Below are 16,859 nucleotides of genomic sequence, written 5' to 3'. Positions count from 1 at the left end.
CAGAAAAAATCACGAGCAGTGAGACCAAGCCAGCCAAAACCAAGCTCACGGTCACAAACAAACATATGGCTCAACCAAGTCACACGGCCAACCTATACCAACCAAACAATCGGCCAAACAGAACTTAATCAAGACAACCCTCAAAACCAAGTATCCAGGATTCTTAATCATCATCACAGCCTCATATTAACGATACCAAACCGAGTTCAAAACAAACCTCAAGAAAAACCATACGGCCAAGATCAAACATAACCAAAAATCCAAAGTAAACTCCAACAGCCATTTTTCTCAAAACCCAAACAATTAACAGGTTCATAAACGTCTTAATATCACTAAACAATCCATAGCACCACTCAGAATCATCAACCAAAACGCAGAAATCAAAAACCCCCAAATACCAAGTATGAACCCTAGATTTCAAATCCAATCCAAGGAAAGGAAATCTCACCTCAACCCACGGGTTCTAGCTTTCTCGGAGGGTCCTCTCTTCTTTCCCGGTGCTTTTCCTTGCTCCGGCGTCACGGCGGTCCTCGGCGGCGTTGTTCTTCCTCGGCCCGGAGCGCGCGCGATGGAGGCTCGGCGAGGATGATGGCGCGGCGTGAAGAAGAAAAGTAAAAGGAAGAGAAGGTGAGGTTGGGTTGTGAAGGTGAAGCTCGGTGATGATGTTGATGATGGCCGAATTTTTTTTTCTTGTCTGGTTCTTTCGGCTGAGCAACGTGAGGAAGAAGAAGAGAAGTAGAGAGAGACCGAGAATGAGAAGAATAGAGAGAGTGGGGGACGGTGAGGTGGCAGCGAAAAAGAGAGGGAGAGTGGAATAAGTGGCTAGGTGGCACACTCTCGCCACGCCACACGTACCCAAGCGGTCCACTCAAAAATTGCCACGCTTCTCTTAAAAAGACCCCCTCTTCCTCTTTTTCTTTCAATCTCGTCCTTCAAAATGTTGCACATAGGTCCTTTTAAAATAAACTCTCACAATTCTGTCCTTAATTAATTAAAAATAATCTTGAAAAATAACCGAGAAAATTATTATTATTTCCCGTTATCTTGAATATATTTAAGGGATTCCGGAATTTATTTTTACTCTTGAGATTTTTTTTTGTTAAATCTCCGAGTATGTTTCGAATAATAATATTGGATTACCCGAATATTCTCATTCCGAAATTTCATCGACCTTAAATATTATCATTTTCCAAGATATTTAAAATTTAAGGACGTTTCATATGCAACAAGAATTTGAATTAAAACTCGTCCATTTTATTCAAATTCACAAGTAGAGCGTTTACAAAAGTTTATACATTACACTTACCAAGGGGATAACCCTGTTTGTTTGTGCATTTATTTGTTAGTACACAAGAGTAGGTGAAAGCCCTAAAATATATAAACTTGAAAATTAAGGCTTCGGCCACTCTTGCTAGAAAACTTAGTTCGGGTACGCCCGTTAGGTTCAAACGCTAACTTGAACTAGCCACGTTTACAATATGCATAGTTAGACTTCTCTTCTAACTCTAGGAAGTAGGTTAGAATCGAGATGACGGAAGAGCAATAGACTCGAGAATTCAATCGGGAGTAGAAGGATCGGAAGTCACATTTCGAGCCTTCAGCTTAAAAATTTAACGAGCATCAAAGGGAAAAATAAGTTCTTTCGAGATTTATCCCGTTACGCTCTTTCGTATATAAGCTTAATGTGTACGCTGCTAGCTATAGAGTACCCAAACTTTAATTAAGCTGATGTCGGTGGTACCCACAAGTCAACGACTTGTGCTTAGCGGGCCATGTCGGTCTGTGCGTCGAGTACTCAAAGCAATGGGTGAAAGTCGCGCGTCGCGAGCTCATTGCTAGCTGAAAAACTCGACGGGAGAAGCCTTGAGCGCCCCGAGGCGCAGTGGGTGAAATTCGCGATTCGCGAGCTCACTGTGCCAGAGACCAGCGGCGCTGACGTCATGACGAAGAAAGTACCACTAGTGGATCCCAGACAAGTGTTAAAACTTAGATCAGCTGATGACTACTGCTCGAAGTCTGAAGCTGGTCTCTTGTCGAACCGGGGGTTATAGGAATGAGGAGTGTATAACCTTACGGAACGACAAGTGTTTTTAGGGTGCGCACTCATTAGTCACTGTTAGGTGATAGCTGCATCCTGCATTCTTGTACGATTGTTCGCACGTCATATGCTCTGCATTAGACTGTTTTTCTTTTTTATGTTAGAGTCACGTTTACTGAGTCATTCGACTCATAGTTCTATCTCCCTTGGTAATGTAGATAAGGGCAAGGCGGCAATGTAAGCAGCAGGAAGGAAAACTGAGACGGGACGGGTATCTCTTGATCTACGGGCTATATGTTCGGACTCGGGAAGTAATCTTCTATATAATATTTTGTATAATATCGACTCTTCCTAGAATAATAACCCGTGTATATGAATAAATTCGGGAGCTTTTATGTACATATATATATATATGTATATATATATATATATGTATATAAGGGTCGATATATGACTTCTAAGTTCTAAACAAAAAAAGAAAAATTTCCCAAGATTTTTTATAATCATTTTTGTATTAAACGTTTCCGCACTTTAAATAATGTTGTATGTCGTTTATTATATGTTTAATAAATTATATATTCGTCTTGAGTATTTTATTTAAATATTATTGCTTATATGATGACATGCTCGGGATACGTGATGTTGGTTCCGACGAGTCGCGGCTTGCGGGCGAGGTGACGACGCTCGTGGATCGTGACATAATCTATCTTTTCTCTCTATGGTATTTAAAGGAAAGCCTAATACCAATAAAGGACTATTACCCTTCCCCTAAAATAGCTAGGAATCTGATTCTTTAATCATTACAGAAATAATAAAATAAATTAAACCTTGAAATAAATAATTAGTTAAGAATCAGATCATTACCTGGATCAGTAAGAGATCCCAGTGGCAGCATATCCAAGTTAGGCCACGATTTCCCGAGCAATCCCTATGATCCTATCATATTAGAAGTTGCGAAATCCCTGGCAAAAGGAAAAAAAAAATTGATATAATATAGAAAAATCAACCGAATTCTCGCGAAATCGAGCCGATAAAAAAAGGGCTAAAAAAACTATTCACCTCGTCACATCAAAATGCGACGAAACATCACCCCAGGTATCCCAATCATCCCCGGTTATGCGATACATGTTGACTAGTTCGCTCACATCATTAGCCATGGAAGGTGTAACGCTAGTTTTGCGGCTGTTCCTCTGACCGCTCCGACCTTCAGCGGTATGCGAGGTACGCTTACTTGGGTTCGCTGGATCGGTTCTGCGATCGAGTAGATGGATGCGATAGCATTACCCGAGATGTTCCGTACGAGCATCGCCACGACCCTATTTTGGAGTTGAGTGTTTACCTTGACGTACAAGGTTCTTTATCTTGATTTTGTGTTTTAAATGGTTCTAATCCGATTCAATGAAATACTTTTTCTTTTTCAGGTGGGTAAACCTCCGAGCGATTCTATTTCGAGCCTTGCTTTTAGTCCAAATGCAAAGTACCTGGTCGCTACTTCATGGGATAACAAGGTCTGTTCTGCTAGTATTAATGTTTTTCCATGTTCTTCAGGATAAAACAGGTATTCATGATTCGGGTTACTTACAACTGTATCTGGTGCTGGTCCCAAAAAAATAAAAATAAAAATAAAAAGATATCATGTTTTCCACACTGAATCTGTATCATTGTTTGATGCCTTATGTTCTGCAGGTGAGATGCTGGGAAATAACACGAAACGGGAAGACCTTGAGAAGCACGGCCAAGGCTTCTATATCTCACGATCAGCCGGGAAAAAAAAAGTTACTTTTTATCATACATGTTTTTTATTTCTTTATTATGGTTCTGGGATTTGAATGGTTTTGTTTTGTTTTGCTTTGCTTCAGATTTTGTGCTCGGCGTGGAAGGACGATGGGACAGCTGTCTTTTCTGGAGGGTGTGACAAGCAGGCAAAGATGTGGCCTTTGCTGTATGGTGGTCAGGCAGTGACTATTGCGAAGCACGACGCTCCCATCAAAGAGCTTGCTTGGATTCCCGAGATGAATCTTCTAGCCACTTGAAGCTATGATAAGACTTTGAGGTACATATTCTATTTCCTTCTTTGTCATACTTCAACTTCTTCAGGAGAGGTGTATTTCGTTAGTTACATTGAAAATGGCTTATGGCGATACTAATTTGCGATGGTCACTATAGCTTTTGACTAACGACAGAGTTGAACCCCAGATAGGTTTATGGTGACTTAATGTGGGCGATTCTTATTTGACAATAGTGTAGTAATTGTGGAGACATATATATTCAAGTTACAAATTTGTTTCCAAGGAGAGACGTTGAATTTGATATAATCATTTAAACAGAGTCAATAGGAATATTAAGAACCTCTTTTTGTTGGTGCTAAGTTTCAAGGAGAGTTGGTTTTCATTTTACAAGTCTTATAAATCTCAGCAGACAGCAAACATAAACATTCAAGAATACAAATTTACCAATTCCCTGACATATATATAGTGTTCCAAGGTTTAAAACACTATTGAATGTGACAGCGTGCCTTTTCATTCTTCTGTTGGTGTAATAGCTTTTCCACTACCTTATCCATTCGGGGCCGCCTTGACTGCAACTTCATCGAAAGTTCTTGCGCCGTAGATTGGTTCCTATAAACAAAGTGAATGAGTTAAGAAGTAAGAAAGAAAAGAAAAAAAAAAAAAAACAACGAGAGAGCAACGAAGCTCTTGAAGAGATTCTGACTAACATTGAAGTCAATGCAGCATCAAGGCGCTTCATTTCATCGATCATATCGCTGATTTCAGACATCAACTGCTTTACTTCATGGTCGATAGTTGAGAAGCTTATCGCATTCGTTAACATTTTTATATGTTTCTGAATTTCCACCTGAGAGCAATATTGCGAGTAACGTGAAAAAAAGAGAGAGAGATAAAGATTGTGTCTTCAACTCTGATTTTAATGATTACCGTCTTAGACGCGAGATTTCTCGATTTCGTGAAAAAAGACGCTTCGGCTCCTCCAAAGCTCACGTCTTCGTATACCTTCCAGAAGTTTATAAGATCGACCGACGAGGCAGCCTCGCTAATCTCTGCAGAGGAACTGCTTGTAGAGTCCGACTTTCTCGGGAACAATTTTCTGAGTATGTCTGTTTTGCACCGATCGACGTTCAGACGCACGACTATACCGTTGGGGAGCGATTTTATCGGGCAATCATCCCTCAACATCACTATCACCATTGGATCTCCCAGCTTCTGAAATGCTTCTGCTAGAACAGCTAGATTTAAGCGAAGGAATCGAGATTTTATTGCATCGCAAAATTCCGGTGGAAGGTTTTCAGAGACGTCGCTCTTCCCAAGCAGTTCGTAAAGAAAATCCAAACACATCCCGAAATTCGCGTGAAGAAGGCACACGATCACGACCATCCTTGTCACGAGCGGCGAGTAAAACTCGTCTGCTTTTTTTCCACACCGTCCGATCCATTCGATCATTTGCGCTTTGTCGCGGAGACACGTCTGAACATCGTTGATTACGAAATAGAGCGCGCCCATAATAGAGGCTTGGAAATCGAATGTTGCATTGGGATTAGGAATCGATCGGTTCCCCGTTTCGATATCTTCGTGGACAAGCCACTCAATGAAAGAAGATCTCGAAGTCACGAAGTAACCCCGAAACGAGGACGCCCAAATCAGAAGGCGTTCGAGAAGATACACGAAACACTCTGGGGATATACAATCCTTTCCGACCTTGAACCTTAATTTGAACGAGTTCGACAAAGCCTCTTGACACGTCAAGACAAGATCTCGACTCGGGAACCGTGATCCTCCGGACAAAGAGAGAGCCGTGAAGAAAGCGTTCCACGATGGATTCTTTTGGTCTGCCATTCTTCCTAAAACCTTCTTGTACATCTCATCACTCAGCTTGCGAGACCCGAGAACGATCATTAAAGTGCTTCCGATTTTCCCATGAGACACTTCGTTCCTCGGGTCACAGTATTCAATCACGACTTGCTTCAGGAAATTCTCACAGCAATCCGTCTCTCTGTACAAAGCAATGTTCTCCGTGAAGTCCTTCCTCCGATCCAAAGGAGAAACGTTACCAAAAAATTCGTCAATCGAAAGCGTAATGAACTTCTGTAGACCCTCCGATTCTTCGCACGTTCGCCTCAGAAACTTGGACCCGGAAAGAAATTTTGCAATCTCGTAGACGAGGATAAGAATACTACAATTATGAGAAACTAACTCCAGTTTTGGTTTCATGTTGGCAAAGATCGCTAATAGCTTGCGAAGAACTTTGAAACCGACACCGATCACTTCCGTGGACCAATAGCTCCAAGCGGCATAAACAAAGTGACAAGAATCGATACAGACCAAGTTTGTGCTACTCTGAACTGGTTTTTTCTCAGTGTTTCGCGCCCAGCTAGCATCGGAGTTCAGGAGGATATAATTTTCACTTGAACCTTGACACTGTCTCCAGACACCTAAGAAGCTCATACAAAATTCTCCGTGCTTTCCAACTTTATAAGAACCTCCACTCTCTACGTGTCTGAGATATTCGAAAACCTTAACAATATTCTCCTTCCATATATTCCAAAAATGGACCAGAGAATCCACTGAGACACGGTCTTTCGAAATCTCAAAGATCTCTGGAGTTTCTCCCCAGAGATACATCGCAGGGTTAGAATCAAGATGAGCGTCGACAATCCTCCGAGCAGATACTATTTCACCCGTGATGCTCCCGTGTCTCTGACAAGTATTCATTTGATTCAAGTCACTCGTATTGTTCTTCAACACAGCAACCTCTAGCAGGACAGACTCGAAAAACTCTAGTGGCATATGTAATGCAAACGATATAGCTTTACATAAGAGCTTGTCCTTGTTTTCGAAGAGCACTAATGGCCATCCGTTTTTCCCTGACGACCATAGTGAGTCAGCAAGCACGTGGGAGAGGATAACCATGCTCGCTTCTCCGAATTTCCCAGCCTTTCCAAGGAGATCTGCAACGAGTAACTCGTCTCCTTTGAGCCTCGCTATTTCCACAGCTCCCACAAAGTTTCCCAACTTCTCCTCCAACGACGCAAGTTCGTCCAAACAACCATTTGACTTCAAGAAGTTGCGAGTCAAATCCATTGAAACAAAATCTTCAACCACTTTCATCATAGATTTCCTGTCATTGACCTCGTAATAATGAACAGCACAGGTCTCCAGAAACTCCTGTTTAATTCTCTTCATCTCTTCTACTTCACTCTTTTTCCGAGGGCTTTGCTTCCATTTCCGCAAGTATTCAAAGCCGACATCGAATAATTTTCCTTCGACACAAACGTTTAAACACTCAGAAAACAGATTGGCTTTGGCGTAGACTTCTGCGGCCATGTTGTAGCAGCCAGACAAAGAAAAGCATTCACCGGCTTTTCGGAACTCGGAACTTTCCGAATAAATCATGCCTGAATAAATCAACATGTTACAGTGACTTAGTTACCAAATATGGAAATTCAAAACAGCAAATATGGAAATATGTTATAGTAAACTTTCTTGCTAGAAAGTTACCTGCTTTTGCATAGTCACCCGAAAGTTCAAAGCGCTTAGCAGCAGAATCAACCTCGTCGATGTCGTTGTACATTTCGGCGGCTTTGCTCAGGAGAGAGTTGGCTTCTTCGGGGTTCGAAGGACGAGTGCTGTCGGTCTTTCCAAGGAGATCTGCAACGAGTAACTCGTCTCCTTTGAGACTCGCTATTTCCACAGCTCTCACAAAGTTTCCCAACTTCTCCTCCAACGACGCAAGTTCGTCCAAACAACCATTTGACTTCAAGAAGTTGCGAGTCAAATCTATTGAAACAAAATCTTCAACCACTTTCATCATAGATTTCCTGTCATTGACCTCGTAATAATGAGCAGCACAGGTCTCCAGAAACTCCTGTTTAATTCTCTTCATCTCTTCTTCTTCACTCTTTTTCCGAGGGCTTTGCTTCCATTTCCGCAAGTATTCAAAGCCGACATCGAATAATTTTCCTTCGACACAAACGTTTAAACACTCAGAAAATAGATTGGCTTTGGCGTAGACTTCAGCGGCCATGTAGTAGCAGCCAGACAAAGCAAAGCATTCACCGGCTTTTCGGAACTTGGAACTTTCCAAATAAATCATGCCTGAATAAATCAATAAGTTACAGTGACTTAGCAAATATGGAAATTCAAAACAGCAAATATGGAAATATGCTATAGTAAACTTTCTTGCTAAAAAGTTACCTGCATTTTCATAGTCACCCGAAAGTTCAAAGCATTTAGCAGCAGAATCAACCTCGTCGATGTCGTTGTACATTTTGGCGGCTTTGCTCAGGAGAGAATTAGCTTCTTCGGGGTTCGAAGAGCGAATGCTGTCGGTCTTTACCACGAGACTACAAGCTCTACACTTTGTTTCCCAAACGGAGTCGTGAGCTTTCTCGAAACACATCATGGCCATTTCGTAGTTGTGCTTGTGATACAACTAGTGAACAGAAAGCTTTGATGTTAATGAACGTTTAAAAATAAAAATAAAAAGTGTACCAAGATAATACCTTGATACCGCGACTCTTCCAGTCCTTGGAAGCACTAGAGGATTTCATTTCCTGAGCGATTGAGTCGTCTAGATTGTATGCTTGCACAAGGGACCTTGCCTTCCAACACTCGAACATGGGCTTCGACAGCTCATCGTCGTCCCAAATCCACAGCCTTTGCCTCGTTCTTGAAACGGCGATGTACAGTCGCTTCAGCTCGGACAGCAAGATGTTGTATTTTGAATCATCTAAATCCGAATCCGGAGATCTATGAATTGTGGGGTCAAATGATCCATGAGCCTTCATGTACTCATAGATAACGACCCACTCTTTTTTCAGAGGCGATGACCCGAAAAAGTTGTACAATAACACATCCTACAAAAAAAAAAAAAGAGAGACACAACCATGGAGTTACAAATTACTTGATTGAAGAAGCTTTTACTTGCTTTGGTGATTTTCACATTCAATTTCATAGAGATGCTCAATTATGAAATTAATATATTAGGTAGACATCAGAAATTCTCAATTACATATCTAAAGCTACAAAAATCATTATTTAAAAAAATGTTCATCCGAAAAACCATATATGCCCAACATTTTTGAGAAATTATTCAAGTTACCTCGAATTCCAGGTCTCGACACTCTGCCATGGTGAGGACGAGAGCTCGGTTTCCAATGCGGTCCTTGATTTTCATCCGATCAGACTCATCTCGGACCATAATCACTTGTTCAGCTCCGAAACCAGAACTGTTGTCTCCGAAAAGCTTTGTGGGAAAGTCTTCGTGGTTTCGAGTTAGAAGTAAAACAGGAGGATCGCCGGTCATGCTCGTGGTTTCAGGCTCCACAATATCGATTGATAGAGGGAAGAAGTGGTAGAGAAGCTCGACGATGCTCTGAGACAGTTTCAGGATACCCGAATGAACTCGGAAATTCTGAGTCAAGTTAAGAATGCTCGTGGATTGACCACCTTTGTTTTTTTTCTGGACAAAGCTCTTGTGAAATAGAGATCTCATGTCTTGGATTCTAAACGCAGCACTGCTAGCGTTTTCTTTCAATGTGTCGCCTGAGAAAAGGAAACCGGTTTCAACATTTTCACAAACGTGTGCGAACAGCGCGAATTGGGTCATCGTGAGACTTTGAACATCGTCGACGTACACAAAATCCATCGCTTCGCCTTTGTACCTTTCGTGTTTCAGCCGGGCATGAAGGTCGTTGACGAGATCGGCCATGTCGAATTCTCCGTTCTTCGTCTTTGTCTCTTCGTAGACTAAAAACATGTCATAAATCGTCTCTCTTCTCTTCCTACTAAGACCCAGCCCCGGTTCCTTCATCGATGTTACATAGTCTTCCCTAGAGATTTTTCCGTCAAATGCTTCAATCGATTGCGTGCCTCCTTTGATGCGACACGTTATCTCGGTAAAGACCGTTGAAGGATCTAGTTTCTTCGTGAAACGGGGATCGAAACATGGCCAATAGTGAGAGCTAAACCTCTCCCGATCGACTTCTTTCGGTTTTGAACTTTGGGAAACTTCCGACTTGTCAGATAGTCTTTCGAAATAAGATTTACTCAAAGCTCCGTCGAGCATCAGAAAGAACTGACGGAATGTTATGATGAGAGGGTAAGAATTGGGACAAAAACCGCCCGTGAACTCTGTTTCCTCATAATCGATGTCATCCACGTCACTAGGCTTGCTTCCCGCCAAATAGCCACTGCAAGAAAACAAAAAATAAAAATCACGATACAAAATCCAGTGTGCAATACTACTAAACTGAATTTACCTCTGTCTCAAGGACGAAAGATGTTGTTTTGTCAAATTGCATTGCCTTGGATCTGAAGTCACAAAAAGCTGCCTCAACACTTTTTCATCAGTGGCTAACGACTTTTTCACAGCCGTTTGGTCTGGACCAACTGGTTTGAATCCACTGTTCTCGAGCCCGTGAAGTCCATCAACGTTTTTTCCGTGCAAGTATTCATTCTGAAATAGTTTCATGATCAGCACGGAAGTTTTCCCTGTTTCTGACCGTCCCAGTACGAAAGCACTCCTCTGTAACAAGATGATCTCCTTTTGTTGGTCCGGTATTTGGGAAAGAAGGTCCATTTCTCGAGGGTCGCGGTTCGACAGCATGTGCTTTAACACACAGTTCGACAGAGCATAGAATTTCATCCCCAACGGATTCTCATCGCAAGAAAGCGAAAGATCCTTTGAACGTACGACTTTCGTAGAGGTCGACCAACTCATTGGTATCTCCAACTTCCTGTGTAAACAGAAAAAATAAATACTTTTCGGACAAGAAAGAAAATAAAATTGATAAAAGAAAAGTAAAACTTACCCTTGGAAAACCGGTTTTTCGTTGCAGAGATTGATATGCTCGTCGGTGTACTTTTTGAAAATGGAGTCGAGTTTTTCAGCCAGTTCCGAAATATTCAGATGATTCAACAAGTCCCAGATTCTCAAAACTTGGACGTAACCCGAGCCAGTTTGGAGTATGTCAACCGTGGTGACAGCGCAGAGACTGATAACTTTAAAATACGCAATCTCCATTGTAGAGGTTCCTTGATGTTCCACGATAAGCCTCCCTGGTCTCTCACCATCGGAAAGCTTAATGAGGAGGTCTTGAACCTTCTCCTTTCCTCCGATAGGAAGCTTTTTAACGGACCTCAGAAATTCGTCTGTCAAAAAGACCTTTAAAGACAACAAAGCAAACAGTGAATATGCATTAAAAAAACTAAAATTAATAAATATATATATATATATATATATATATATATATATATATATATATACATACATATATGGTGAAAAGTATAACCTTCCACTTGGGACTCTTCAAATGAAGATCGGGATCGGCTTTGAGCATATCATCAAAATGTCCAAACTTTTTCTTCGCGTCCGTTATAGCCTTGGCTAAATCGTTGTCACTATCGGCGTTGAAAAAGCACATTCGATTCTTCGCATCAAGCACAATGTTACGCCAAACTGTTTGTCGCTTAGTTAAAGTCCTTTCGTCCCCGAGTATCCAAAGATTCTCCCTGGAGACACGGAAAATGCCTCGGTTCACTATCGAAGTATCTTCTCTTGCCCGTAAAACAAGACTAGAGAAATGAAATTACTATACTTATCCTTCCTAGCTCAATTAGGAGAAGTATAACACATACCTCGCCCGTGTAATAGCAACGTTAACTCTCTGAGGCATCGATATGAAATCAATCGAACCATGCTGACCAGAACACACAGTGGACATTATTATCACGTCCTCTTCGCCTCCTTGGAAACCATCCACAGTCTTAACCTTCACTTGAAACCCTTCGATGTTATCAAACCTATGAAGATTGTTCTGAATCGCGCGTACTTGAGCAGCATAGGGAGACACGATACCGACGCTGAGGTCTCTCTTGGACTTGCACCAAGCTGTGTATATAAAAATAAAGTATAACCTCAACAAAAAACCGAAAGGAAAAAGAAACATATGTTTTAATTGAGTGTAATACACTAAGTTTTTACATTTGTGAAGATTCTGCACGATCGTCACGATGACGGCGACCTCGATGTTATTTTTCCTGCTGTGTCCGTCTTTGTCCTTTTCATCTCTTCCTCCGATTATGTTTATAAAAGAGTAGGGACCGAACATGGGACCCGGGAGATACTGCTGCTTTGCATACATTCTCTGCCTGACTATGTCTGCGTCACGAATCTGGTTCCGATAGAATTCTAAGTTCGGGAAAAAGCTTATCAATGGGTTCATTCTGTATTGGACACTCAGGAGGTGCTTCGGGTGATTTTGCAGGCTAAGCCTCTCGAATAAGCTTCTTTGAAACCCGGCATTCATCGAAACCTATACAATAATAGAAAAATAATAAGGAAAAATGTTGAAACAAATTTTTTTTTTTATTTGATGCTAGAAAAAAGAAGACATACTTTGCTTTTAACAGTCGCCGGTAATTGCCATTCATCACCGACGAGAATGACGTGCTTTAGACCCGGAAGCTGAAGAGGAATGGTCGATTCGCTTTCCTTTAACTGCGCGGCTTCGTCGATGACAAGAATGGTCGGCTTGAATTCCGTTTTGTGAAGCTTGGAGGAGCAAGAGACTGTGCAAAATATCAGCGAGGCTCTTTGATAACAGAACTTCTTTATACTATTTTCGCTATTCAGGCTCGAGAACCCAAGCCTGCTCAAGCAGTCTCGGACAGTTATCAGAACACAGAGGCACTCGTTTTTCTTTGAAGACAGCAAATCCTCATTGGCAGACAAGGCTCCGGTATCTTCTGATGGAGAAAAAGCCTTTTCCAGCGATTCAGAAATGAGGCCATACTGAAGCAATGAAGATCGGAAAGAATTGAACAAGTTAATTACGTGCTCAATATTTTGGATGTTACTTCTCGTAATGTACGCTTCTGGTACATGTGCACATATCATGTTTATGCAGCGTTTAAGCTCGGTGAAGACAGAATCGAATCTCTCTTTAAAATACCCAAGAAACGAATAATTCGGATTATTTCCCTTCTCGGCTTCACGATGGTACCGCGAGACACAATTCTTGAGAAGATCGATCATGGAGTTGAACGGTCCGAAGCAACCTGCGAGCTTTTCTATTCGATGATCCAAATACACAACTTTGACGTCCGACCCAACGTTGAGCCTCTCTTTAGTCCCGACGAGAAGGATATCTCCTAGAGAGCAGAACGGAGAGCGGTTCCGCTCTTCTGATACCATTTTCACGACCCTAGAGACCACTTCGGTGATTGCAACATTTGTCGGGGCACAAACTAGGGTTTTGCAGTTCCTTGCCAAGAGGGCAACAATAAGAGCGCTGATAGTTTTGGTCTTCCCCGTCCCCGGAGGACCCCAGATAAGTTCGAAAGCGGGATTTCTCTCGCACTTCAACATGTGGAGACACGAAAGGACCGCTCTCGCCTGAGACTCGTTTAGACTTGACGTCAAATTCTTCGCCAAATCCCCCTCGGCGCTCTCGTACAAGTTCGAACAGCCGTTGCAGTTTCGCTTACCCTGGTATGAAAAAGAGTTACCAAAGTTTTATTAAAATATTAAAATAAAAGTTTCATATAGTGATAACTTTCTAAACATTAAAAGGATTGAATTTGAGATGTTATATACTTTAAGGGCCAACTTGAAAATAAATTTGGTCTAACTTCATGGACTATCATAAGATTCATCCTAAATAAAGTCAAGAAATTAAGGGCTAACATAGAACATGATTGTTTGGAAAGAAACTTGTTTAGCAAGTTAACGGTTACGCCCACTGATTCCACTAGGCCATGGCAGTTTGTTTGACTGGGAGACCCTCGCACGGGCCGCACTAGACGACCAACTCTTTGCGGGTTAAAGAAGGATTATAAATGTTGATAATTTTCTAAACATTAAAAGGCTTAAATTAAAGATATTTAATGCTTTAATGGCCAACTTAAGAAAAGGAGTCAAACTTCAGGAATTATTTATAAGATTCGTCCTAAACAAAATGATCAATTTAATACAGAACAAAAGCACTAGAAAGAAACTTGTTTAACAAGTTAAGAGCAACTATAGCAAAAGAAAAGGTAACAATGTTTTTTTTTTCAAAAATAAAGAAACATCAAGGATTAAACAAACAAGGCTTTCCAAGGTTTTTATACTTCAAAGGCCAGCTTGAAAAAAAAAAAGCTCAACTTCAGGGTTTATTAATGGGATTCATTCTAAACAAAATAATGAAGTCGACACAAAAGATCATAGCTTAAGAAAACAAAAGAAAAAAACTTGCTTAGCAAGTTAAAATAAAGGAAAGCAAAAAGCGTACCACGGAATCAAATCGAAGTACTTTCTGTACCAGCTCAAGGTTGGTGTGGATATGCAAAGCTTCCCATATTCTCTGTGCCGGGATTAAGTTAGTCAAGAACACGACAAACATCGGACTTCCAGGTTCAAAGTTATTCGACGCCTTGACTTTGAAGTTTTTCGTTTCACCATCTACTTTGATATCGAAGATCGAAAGGAAAGCCCAGGGATTGCCTGGCTTTTGCAGATCAGAGACTCTCTCGGGCTTTCCACGCGCCACCACTAACAAATCGCCAGGTATGGCCTTATACGACTCTTTTTTATCGCCATTGTTGGAAGTTCTCCAGACATCAACTTCAATCATGTACTCCTTCTGTGAATATGGATTAGAAAAACACGACTAAATAATTTTATTGATATTCGAATCGATGAGGTAGGCTAATTCCCTCGAGACTTATTTATACTATAGTATAATTAAATACCTTTCCGGGTCTAAAACGCTTTTCTTCTTGAAAATACTTAATCTCCGCAAAAGGCGCTTGGTTTAGAAACTCCATACTCGTGTGCAATTCGGCTCGAATTTCCTCCAATAAAGGGTAGATAAATGAGCTAAAATAATGTGTATCCGATTGAAACGTTTCAGGGATCTTTTGCACCTATAATTCACAATAATTAATATAATCTTTAGTCCTTCAGTGCCAAAGAGCTTGAGTACTTCAAAGAATGAATATGTTTAGATGAATTCTTGCATCTTATTCAAGCATGAAAAACTGATATAAATGCAAGTAGTTACTTTTTCTCTTTGGATTTTTTTTTTAAAGTGGGACTTTTCTTAATTGAGAGCTGGCTGAAAGGTAATTATTTGGCTTGGTTTGATCAAGGTCACACTATTATTTGTCATGCTACCAGGCTAAATTTGAGAAATAAAGAATATACTAGGCCATTTATAAATATAAAAAAAAAAAAAAAAAAAAAAAAAAAAAAACGTAGCTAGGACGTGCGTCTCATATAACTTAAAAATGAACATTACATGTTACATAATATAACAAAAAAATTGGAGATGTTTTTTTCCCCTTACGATGTTTACGTTAAAATAGCACAAATAAATAAAATGTTGCATAGCAAAATCATTGAACACTGAAAAAATTAAAATATACATCACCTTGATTTTGACTAATAATGTAACAAAGCTCTTGATTTTGCTTTACACCATGTTACAAACCCTTTTTTTTTTTTTTTATATCTACGATTTTTATGCAGAATTTAAATTATCAATCAGATCACCATTAAAATAGTAGGATAAAATATTTTCACTTTTATTTAATAAGTTAAAAAAAAGGTGGAAATACAGCTGCAGAAGATGTAAAAAAAAAAAAAACAATAAAAAAAAATAACAAACAAAAAAGAAGAAGACATTGTGGTATAAGTATTACTCTAAAATAACATAACGAATAATGGTTGTACTTGTACCAATTTACTAAGTACTAACATAATGATGAAAAAAAAAAATGATGATATACAAAATTGAAAGTCAAGGGACACAAGGCATAAGAAAATCACAAATGGCATGTCCATAACATATAACATGAAACATAACGAACGAGTTCATATTAAACCCCATTATAAATATACAAAAAAAAAAAAAAAAAATTAAAAAAAAAAAACCTGTGTCTTGAAAAGATCTTCATTGAAGATATCTCCGACTGACCAAGAAAACACTGAATCCATGAAACAATCAGCCACACTTATCTTCCATGAATCCATATCTACACAGCAAAAAGATATCTACAACTATAAATACATGCATGTATTTCTCTTGTTATGAAAGTAGAGTTTTATATATCCCATCTACGATCGGATCGTAACCGATTTCAAAGGGTTAAGAGAGAGCTTAAGTTAAGAAAGACCAAAGGGAGTTTTCTTAGTCATAAAGCTTTGTGTGAGAGAGAAGAATCAAAAGCGAGAGTAATGAAAAGGGTGATAAAGAAAAAGAGGAATATATGCTTGATAAAAAAAAACAGAGGAGGAATATATGCAGCAAGATAGTACATTTTTATTTATCACTAAATTTTGAAGTCTGAAAATAATATCAAATGGAAAAAGAGAAACCGTACGGTCGCTGACCCATAAAGTATTTTTACGTTTAGTTTACTTTTTTGAAACATAGGACACTCTCACTCTCAAGTCTCAACCAAGACTCTCTGAAAGTATTGCATGTTAGTGTGGCTTTTGAATATGAAATTTGCTTGGGCTAGGACTTAGGAGGGGCTGTGGCTGACGTGGATGGTCGTACTTCGGCCGCCACGTCATCAGGACGAGGAAATTCGAACCTCGAGAACAGCACTGTATAGCACTGTTTATGAATATGGATACTCGTTGGTCCCCAAGGGAATGAGGAAATGGATTGACAACCTTTTCTCGTGAAATGGGGAGCTTTATGTAGGCCCGGTAGAAAACGACAGTGGCGATATTTTGCAAAGAGTGTCGTTTTTTATTCTATACGACAACAACAACAAAACGTAACCCAGGGCCTCTCTCTCTCTCTTGGGCCCAA

At 40.1% G+C, this 16,859-nt stretch overlaps 2 protein-coding genes across 5 annotated transcripts; one reads left to right on the top strand and one right to left on the bottom strand.

Annotated features, from left to right (window-relative positions):
- The first annotated feature begins 2,907 nt into the window (after window positions 1-2,907).
- LOC149403238 (uncharacterized) lies at window positions 2,908-11,035 on the top strand. 4 transcript variants are annotated; one of them, XR_016296059.1, is made up of 4 exons: window positions 2,908-3,364; window positions 3,460-3,546; window positions 3,725-3,813; window positions 3,898-4,457. XR_016296059.1 is itself a non-coding variant. In XM_089608967.1 (4 exons), exons 1-3 carry the CDS (start codon window positions 3,253-3,255, stop codon window positions 4,069-4,071), a joined length of 270 nt encoding a protein of 89 aa, XP_089465093.1. In that variant the 5' UTR covers window positions 2,908-3,252; the 3' UTR covers window positions 4,072-4,091; window positions 10,893-11,035. The 4 variants fall into 4 exon arrangements, 2 of the variants coding, with proteins under 2 accessions (XP_089465093.1, XP_089465092.1); XM_089608967.1 differs by lacking the exon at window positions 3,460-3,546 and adding an exon at window positions 10,893-11,035 and having other exon boundaries at window positions 2,908-3,259; window positions 3,898-4,091; XR_016296058.1 differs by having other exon boundaries at window positions 3,725-4,455.
- On the bottom strand, window positions 4,367-16,635 carry LOC149403237 (uncharacterized). Its single transcript, XM_089608964.1, has 16 exons — window positions 15,971-16,635; window positions 14,788-14,961; window positions 14,328-14,678; window positions 12,452-13,543; window positions 12,038-12,368; window positions 11,692-11,944; window positions 11,346-11,565; window positions 10,866-11,218; window positions 10,314-10,790; window positions 9,155-10,244; window positions 8,556-8,909; window positions 8,248-8,485; window positions 7,552-8,148; window positions 4,975-7,448; window positions 4,755-4,894; window positions 4,367-4,656 (listed from the first exon to the last, which is right to left on the bottom strand). The coding sequence occupies exons 1-16, from the start codon at window positions 16,067-16,069 to the stop codon at window positions 4,533-4,535; spliced, it is 8,367 nt and encodes a 2,788-aa protein (XP_089465090.1). The 5' UTR covers window positions 16,070-16,635; the 3' UTR covers window positions 4,367-4,532.
- Window positions 16,636-16,859: the final 224 nt, after the last annotated feature.

The sequence above is a fragment of the Urtica dioica genome, chromosome 3, assembly GCF_054948205.1.
Source record: "Urtica dioica subsp. dioica isolate 48M chromosome 3, U.dioica_male_clone48M_v1_H2, whole genome shotgun sequence".
Classification (NCBI taxonomy): Eukaryota; Viridiplantae; Streptophyta; class Magnoliopsida; order Rosales; family Urticaceae; genus Urtica; species Urtica dioica.
This window is presented reverse-complemented; position numbering and strand designations above follow the sequence as displayed.